Below are 8,581 nucleotides of genomic sequence, written 5' to 3'. Positions count from 1 at the left end.
TGCTAGGATTACAGGTGTGCGCTACCACACCTGGACCAGAATTTGTTTTTATAAGGACACCAGAGCCAGGAATGGTCACATTCTGAGGTCCTGGTCCCCAGGGTTTGGGCTTCAACACCTTCCACATAAATACCTTATCCCACCACCTATCTTGCATGGGGCCGGGTGTGGCGGAGGTGTGTGGCAGAGAGGGGAGGGGTTCCATCACAGGGTTCCTGTTGTTCAGCCCACTATCTGGTGGTGGGAGCCCCGTCTGGTGGCCCAGAGCAGGTGGTCAGGGCAAAGGGAGATGTGGACAGGTTGTGCCTTTGTGATCTTTCCAAGTACAGCTGGGAGCATTTTTCTTTTTGGTGGAAGTGGGGACTGAACCCATTGTCTTTACACTGAGCTACAACCCTAGCCCTTTTTGAGATAGAGTCTCAGTAAGATGCCCAGGCTGGACTCAAACTTGAGATCCTCCTTCCTCAGCCTCCCACAGTGCTGGGATGACAAGCTCAAATTTCCTTCTGCACTGCCCACACATTCCCTGCGAGCCAACAGCCCACAGACAGACACCAGTGGATGCCCCAGAGAAGGTGGGGGCCCTGTCTGGGCAGAGGCCAAAAGATGAGTGGCCCCTCCTTCCAGACCGCTCCCCCCAACAAACCAGGAAAAATGCACAGGGTTTCTTTGGCCCTGGTTCAGCAATTTATTGGTCCACCCTCAGGAGGCCACAGCCACCCTAGAGTCTCACCACCTCCACCCCAACAAGGTCAAAACAAAGGTTTTCAGCCCAGGGCAGAGGGCTGACCTGGCCACACTAGGGGAGGGGCCAGGGACTCCCAGCCCCAAAGGAAATCCACTGAGCTGACAAGAAAGCACGGGTTCCCCCAAACCCAAGCTGCACTGGTTGGCAAGGGACAGGCTCAACTGTCCCCTTACAATTGTGTCATGCTTGGACGCCACGGGCAGGCTAGCCCTGCCTCACAAAACACATTTACAGAGATGGACGGTGGTGGGGGTGACTGCGGGTGGGCTCCACGGCTACTACAGCGCTTCCCAGTTACGTGTTGTTGGCTCGTTCCCGTTGCAGTCGTGAATTACAGGCGCGGGACACGGTGTTCCAGGCGTCCATGTAGCGATCCATACACGTGGCGATGCATTTTCTAGGTGCACGGAAGGAGGGAACGCATGGCTCAGCTGGAACCCTTGTATAGGGTGACAGGCAGCCACGTATCAAGCGTTTGGGTTGCGACTGCGCGAAGCACGGGCCATCACACCGAGCAGAAGCTTCGTTCAGCCACGCCGAAAACCCGCGCACACAAAAAACCCGGACCGCGCCCTTAGCCCGCGCACGCGCAGACGCGTCCCCATGCAGGTCGAGACCCTCAAACCCCCAACCTGTACCTCGAGACATCTCACCTGTTCCGAATTGTCCAGGGATCCCCCTGGCTTCCCAATGCACTTCCGGAAACACTTGTCAGTCATCCTCTGTGGACACAGGCGAAACCGCGACCGCAATGCCCGCTTCCCGGGGTTAGCCTCTCCGCCTCACCCCCATTCCGGTGTACGCAGTACCCGCAGTAGCTCCTGCGCGTTGGCCACGGCAATCTGCACTTTCACCTGCTCCATGATAAATCCTGGGTCCAGTTTCCCGCCGCCAGATCCCCCGGAATCCAAGCCGAAGCCACCCTCCATGGCCCCGCTAAGTCAACTCAGCCTCGGCCACCGGCCTCGAACACACGGCCATCAGAAACTGAGTCTCCCAGGGCACCATGGGAAATGTAGTCCGGTATACAACTCCCACAAGGCCGCGCGCGTCACACCACAGCTGTGCAGCGGGCCAGGTCTCTTCAGGTACCATGGGAAACAGAGTCCAGAATTTAACACCCATAAGGCCGCGCGGGGCCCTTGGCTCATGCGCGACTAGATCTGGTTGCTACTCTGCGAAGAGAAAGCAGCCCTCTGGGCTCCTAGAACGCGCATGCGCACAGGGCGCCCATGCCCTTTCAGCACGTTGGCTTGATTGGAGAGGCAATGAATGGGCGGGCGTTAGGACATCTGACCGGCTTCCTTAGTCCCTGGCTTCTAGGCTTCCAGGTCAAGCCGGAAGCAGCAGTTAAAACCAGTGTTTCGGGGCTGGAGATTTACCTCAGCGGCACAGCGCCTGCCTGGCAAGCGTAAGGTCATGAGTTCGATTCCCGATACCGGAAAAAGAAAGCCAAAAACCACCTCTCCGGGTGCAGGCGCTCTACCTATTGGTGGAAAAGTTCCTCCTTGCCAGACTCAGCCTCTTCCACCTCCTCCTACCCGTTCTCCCACACCGCTGAGGTCCGCGTCACACTCTCAGTTCCTGTGCCAGGTGAGGGCCACCTGCACTCAGCCACACTTCAGCCCCCTGCCCTGCAGGTGCCACCCAGGAGCAGGCCAGAGCTGCCTGCAGGGGCTCCACTGGCCCCAGCTTCACTGGAGAATTCTGGCACCCAGAAGGCAGGTGCTAGACACACAGGACCTGAGCCCCTCCTGGGTCCCGCATCCACCTCCCCACAGGCTCTGATCAGGATGGTGTGGAAGCTCTCACTGGTGCCACAGCTGCTCTGGCCTTCCACCCCAGTGTCCTGCCCCACACCTGAGGACCCGAGAATGCGTGGTCCTCTCCATTGCCCTGGCTTCCACCTTACTTGGGCTCATCCATGGACAGTGGTGCAAAACCAAGCAAGCCTGAAGCTGAGTCCAGCATCCCAGGCCTCCCTGCACCTGGGGTGCCCCCTCCACTGCCCTCTGCCTTCCTCTCCTTCCCACCCACCCGTCTCTTCCTGCTGCCACCTACCGTGACCATCTGGCCAGTCCACCAGATGTACTTGGGTGTGAACTTATAGTCAATCTCATCACTCTCGAGGTCCTGCCTCTGTATCCTCCAGTACCCCAGAACTGACCCTGGAGGGGTGGACACCTGGCTGACCCTCTGCCTCCTGGGCCCACTGCATGGAACCCCGCTGTGCCCAGTGCTCCTCATAAATCTCTTCACATGAGTCCTTCATGGGTTCAGGGTCCCTTGTGGGTCTCTTTATAGGTCTCTTGATTTTTCTTGATTCCCTCCTGGGTTTCTCTACAAGTTCCTTCCTGGGTTTCGGTTTTCTCATGGGTTGCTTCATAGTTTTCTTGACAGATCTGCGTTCCCTCATAGGACTCTGCATAGGTTCCCCCACAGGCTCAGGTTCCACTGTGGGCCTCTCCACAGGTTCCTTCGTGGGTCCGGGTTCACCCGTGGGTCTCTTCACGGGTTCTATTATGACTTCCATCCCTCATGGGTGTGTTCCCTGAAGTGTCTGGTTCACCCATGGATCTCTCTACAGTTTCCTTCATAGGTTCAGATTCCCTTGTGGGTCTGTTCCTGGCTTCCCTGATGGGTCCAGTTTCCCTCACAGGTCTCCTGGCTGCTGCCCTGGTGGCCTCCTGGGCTCCCTTGGCAGGTCACTCTCTCCCTACACCTCTCGGAAGCCAGGCGCAGCTCCACACCTACACAGGCATCCTTCCAGCTGGGAGCGTCCTGTGTACTGACTGCCTGAGGTGGCCCCGTGATGGATTCTGATGGGCAGGGTCCCACCAGAGGATCCCACGGGCCCAGGCCCCTCCCACAGCCAGTCCCAGAAGGCACAGGGACCTGGTGCTAAATTTGAGCCAGCCCCAATTGTCCCACACGGCCAGAGGCCCAGAGATTAGAGGCTGTAGGGAGGGAGAATGTAGCTGAGGTGGGATAGAGGGGCATCCAGAATTCAGAGGGGAGTAAATGGTCCTCTCCCTTCCTTTTGGGGCCCCCAAAACTGTCCACATCCTGACCCCTAGAACCCATGAGTGAAACTTATTAGCATCTTCGCAGGTGTGACTGATGTGAGGGCTTTGAGAGGAGGTTCTGGATTATTCATGTGGGCCCTAAATCTGATGATGAAAGTCCTTAAAGAGATACATGCAAGAGGGACACAGACAGGAAGAGGCCACGTGAAGACAGAAGACAAGAGAGTCAAACCACAAGCCCCGGAACGTCTGGAGCCCAGACCCTGGGAGAGCTTGGAAAGACCCTCCCTGGAACTTACAGGGAGTGTGCCCCTGCCCTGGACCTGGGGTCTCGAGGACCGTGGAAGGACAGACCTGAGTCGTTTCCAGCCACTGACCACAGCAGCCAGGACGTGATCAGGCCTTTGTAGCCAACGGCTGAGCCACACACACATACCCCTCCTCAAACACGCTCTTCTGGAAGTCCAGCTCCTTCTGCAGGCTCTGGCAGCGGTTCTGTAGGTCCACACGCATCAGCGTCTCCTTCTCCAGTTGCATTTGGCCTGGGAGACACAGGACAACGTGCTGTGGGTGTGCTCATATCCACTTCGGGATGACCCACAGCAGCTCCCCTTACCTACCTTGGTCACCCGGGACCTGAGCTCCATCACATCTCTTTCCAGGCTATTCTTGTTACTAAGGGCAACAGCCAGCTCTACCTCACTCCAGTGAAAAGGGACTCCAGATCCTTTACAAGGCCCTGGGCCACCATGAGCTTACCCTCCTGCTTCTTGTCACTAAAAAGTTAAGAGGCCAAGTCAACCAGAAAGGGGAAAGTGGCCGCTTGGCCTTGGGAGTCTCTCTGGCAGCACCAAAGGCCCCAGGAAGGCCAAGTACAAGGTCAGTGGGAGACCTTGAGCCTTGGGGCCCCATCAGTTTAAAGACGCTGCATCCCTCCATCCCATGGGTCAGAGAGTCAGGCTGCCCGGGGGGAAGGTGCATATGCTCTTCAAAGCCGCCCCAAGCCACAGGAACCTGCCCACCCACGGGCACAGTGTGCAAAACTATGTTAGGTCCTTTCCTACAGGGTTTGGCCATGGGCTTAATAGACAAGGTATGATCAAAACATATGGTATGTGAGGAGCGGCTGAAGCTGGAGGTCAGTCACACATGGGGGGCTAAAGCAAGGCCAGCCCTGAGAACATGGAGCACTCCAGGCAAGCCACGTGAACAAGCTATTCCAGCCCTGAGGACACAAGGTGCCCAAGTCGAGTCAGACAAGTTGTTAGGCAGAGGGGTTTCAACTGACGTTAACCTCCCGAGTGTATAAATAAATGTGCCGCAGTCACTGGGGGGTCCTTTTTCTTCCACCAGGAGAGGAGGCTCCACCTGACCTCAGCTTTCTGCATTCTGACTCTTGCCTTCCTTTCTTCATCCTCCACCATCCTCCCCCTGGGAATTTCCAGAGCTGTGCTTGGACATGGAAATGGTGATTTTTAAAACTATTTTTTTACAGTAAAAGACATATTGCCACGAATCCCCCTCAAAGTACCCCTGCTCACTTCAAACACACTTATCTCATCATTCTTTTCTTTTTCGTACATGTCCACAGTACCTAATGATTAAATTCATTGTGGGGAGTTGGCACAGGTACATAACACACCTTAATTCTTTTCGCCTCCCCGTTGCCTACCTATCCCATCGTTTACGCCATTTTCTAAAGCAGTTTCCTTCCTGTCTTTAGTTGTGGGGCCGTGGCTGCCTCAATGTCCTGACTCAATTCAAAACTTTTACTTTTCATGATCATTTTGACTTCGGGGGAGAACCAGAAGTTGTATAGTGCCAGATCTGGTGAATAACGTGGATGAGGACAGAGTGTCATGTTTTTATGAGCCTGCCCTTCCATTGGATGGCACTCAGCAGCAGTGTTCATATTTTTGATCACCCCTAGGAAAGGCACAGAATAGGACTTCTCAGAACTGCTTCAGAAAATGGCACGAAGCCAGGTGTGGTGGCACATGCCTGCAGTCACTCTGAGGCTGAGGCCAGGAACCATGCACAATGCCTCCTCAGCCTCTTGGGGTTACAGGTGTGCACCACCACACCCGGCTGGCAATGCACCTTTTTCTGTAATACATGTTTAAAATTTAAACATTAGCCGTATGTCTTGGTCGCTCCTCAAACACTTGACAGACATTAAATATGGGAACTCTGTCCCTGGAGGTGACCTTGTTTGTAAGCAAGCTATTTTAGGCAGGCTCACCTGGTGTTTCTACCAAACATTAAGTGCTCAAGACAGCGAATATGTTTTTGAACACAAATGTTAACCTCATGGATTTTAGGCTGTTGAACATAATAAGCTTGTTAATCTTAGAGCTGAAGGCTTGCTGTCCTCCCTCAAGGAACTATGCCCTCTCAAGCAACAAAACCTAGGCATGAACATTCATAGTGGGACTGATCACACAGCTACCAAGTGGGCACAGCTGAGTGTCCACGCGTGGATGCACACGGTGTGGTTGTCTCCACCCCGGAACATCACCGGGCCAGGAAAAGGACTGAGGCTGTGACACTTGCTACAGTGTGGACGGACCTTGAGGATGCTGCACTCTGCGAGACCTGAGATAAAGAGGGATGCACAGCGTGGTACTCCAAGAATAGGAAACACCCAGGACAGGAGAATCCAGAGACAGGAAGTGGAGTCTTCGGTGCCAGGGGCTGGGGAGAGGACGAGGTGACTGCTCCTGGGGACAGATGGGACGCCCTTTCATGGTGATGGGATGTTCTGGAATTGGTGGTGACGGCTGCACCACTCTGCGATTGTACTGAAAGCCACTGAAACGGAAACTTTGAAAGAGTGGCCGGATGTCAGAAAGCTGTTTCTTCCAACTGCCAACCAGTGCAAGGTTGTTAAAAGCCTTCACCAAGCTTGGCACTTAGGAAAGATTAAAACTAAATCAGATGGCTCAGAAATTAATCCTGGAAAAGGGATGTGCAAATTTAAGACCATGAAGCCTGCCAAGAATATAATCCCCTCAGTAGGATCATACTGGGTGGACCCCCCATGACCAGTGACCTTGTGGAATAGTTTTACAGGCTGAAGGCTGGTTTGCAACTGCTTGGATTAATGTTCCAGCTTTAGCTGGGGAGCTAACGGGACTTACTGGCTGTGGAACTATGGTCACAGCTGCCGCCCAGGGCGACAAGAAGGTGTATTCTAGAATTTGCCTGGCTGCAGGGGAGAGGGACCAGAACCATTGCCCAGCCAGCCAAACCGCATCCCTCCAGCAGCAGTGGTTCTGGAGTGTATGTTGCTGGTCTCCGTTTTCATCCCCTGTCTAGGATTTGAGGGTGTCATTTCACATGTAAAGTCACTAGCTAACTATACTCTGCGAGTTCTTTTTTTTTTTTTTAAATCTTTTTGAGACAGGGTCTCACTATGCAGTTCAGGCTGGCCTTGAGCTCACTTTGTAGCCCAGACTGGCCTCAAACTCGCAAGGATCCTCCTGCCTCAGCCTCCTGAGTGCTGGGATGACAGGCAAGCACCATCACACCGGACTACTCCTGGAGTTCTTAATAAACAAGGGCAGTCTCTTTTAAATACTGAGGCCCAGTTAATGAGACAGGCAGTTCTTCAGAACTGGATGGCTTTAGATATTTTAATAGCTGCTCAGCGTGCAACCTGTGCCACGATTAAAACTCAGCACTGCGTTTACATTCCCGGTAACTCTGACAATGTTTCATTGGCCCTTCAAGACCTGCACCACGTGCGCGCTGTGCCCAGTTGGGAAACGTTGCTATGGAATGTTCTCATTTCTGCACCTGCGGAAACGCCGTGATTACCAGAGCACTCTGTTACTGCTGCTCTATGGACCTTGCATCTTTCCCTGCGCGCAGACTTTGTCTCTTCCGCATCGAAAGCCACCCACCTACAAACCGCGGTGAAGCCTGGCAGCTACCGCGGGCCCTTAGATAGGCTCCCCGGACAGCGCCCCTACCGGCCGGAAACATTACTGCAACCCCACGGGGCGAGAGGAGGTCAGATCTGTCACTGCCTGTTCGCCCCCAGTGGCAGTTACGGCCGACACCCCTCCAGAGCAGGGATTTTACAGACAGGCAAGTCAGGCAGAAGGCAGCAGGCAACAGACAGGTGCCTGCCCAAGGTAGAGTCAGGATGACCGGGCCTTGGTGAGACACCCAAGAGCCTGAGGTCGGGTTAACAAGAACCAGGTGGACCATGAAGTCCAGGGCTGTGACAGGCGGGGTGACCAGCAAGGGGATCGATGGCCGCTGTGACAGCTGCTGCTCCTGCCTACCTTGGAAACGTTTGTCCATCTCACTTCTTTCTTGGGTAGGACGGAGGCCAAAGGCTCCTGTGGACACAGCTTGCTACTGCCTGCCTCCTCTTAGGCCCATTCCTGGCTTCAGCAAGTGGGACTTCGCCTGTAGTTGGCCTTAGTGTGACTTGGAGTGGCCTGAGCCCTGGTTATTTTTTGTTATGAAAACTGTTAGACAAAGAGTCTCATGGCCACCCACTTTACGATCCTATCCTGACTGCTTGGGGCTATTTCTGTCTCCCTCATAAACATTCCTCCTGCTCACCTCCTTTGTCTTCCAAATCAGTCTTCATGTTTGGGAGACAGGGACCCAGATTACGCCATTATAGCACAATTGCCCAGGGATGACAGAGAGACATACCAAGGTTTGAGGCAGTCTTTCAAAAGTTTGCATTGAGGGGCTGGGGATTTAGCTCAGCAGCACAGTGCCTGCCTGGCAAGCATGATGTTGTGAGTTGAATTCCCAGTACCGGAAAAAAAAAAGTTTGCATTGA

At 54.2% G+C, this 8,581-nt stretch overlaps 1 protein-coding gene across 3 annotated transcripts; it reads right to left on the bottom strand.

Moving 5' to 3' along the window:
* Positions 1–664: 664 nt before the first annotated feature.
* Positions 665–1,878, bottom strand: LOC102024782 (mitochondrial import inner membrane translocase subunit Tim13-like). 3 transcript variants are annotated; one of them, XM_013511362.1, is made up of 3 exons: positions 1,603–1,878; positions 1,402–1,470; positions 665–1,144 (listed from the first exon to the last, which is right to left on the bottom strand). In XM_013511362.1, the coding sequence occupies exons 1-3, from the start codon at positions 1,675–1,677 to the stop codon at positions 1,043–1,045; spliced, it is 246 nt and encodes an 81-aa protein (XP_013366816.1). In that variant the 5' UTR covers positions 1,678–1,878; the 3' UTR covers positions 665–1,042. The 3 variants fall into 3 exon arrangements, 2 of the variants coding, with proteins under 2 accessions (XP_013366816.1, XP_013366815.1); XM_013511361.1 differs by having other exon boundaries at positions 1,558–1,876; XR_260107.2 differs by having other exon boundaries at positions 665–1,145; positions 1,402–1,852.
* Positions 1,879–8,581: the final 6,703 nt, after the last annotated feature.

Source organism: Chinchilla lanigera, unplaced genomic scaffold (assembly GCF_000276665.1).
Source record: "Chinchilla lanigera isolate Chin_1 unplaced genomic scaffold, ChiLan1.0 scaffold00012, whole genome shotgun sequence".
In the NCBI taxonomy this organism is placed as follows: domain Eukaryota; kingdom Metazoa; phylum Chordata; class Mammalia; order Rodentia; family Chinchillidae; genus Chinchilla; species Chinchilla lanigera.
This window is presented reverse-complemented; position numbering and strand designations above follow the sequence as displayed.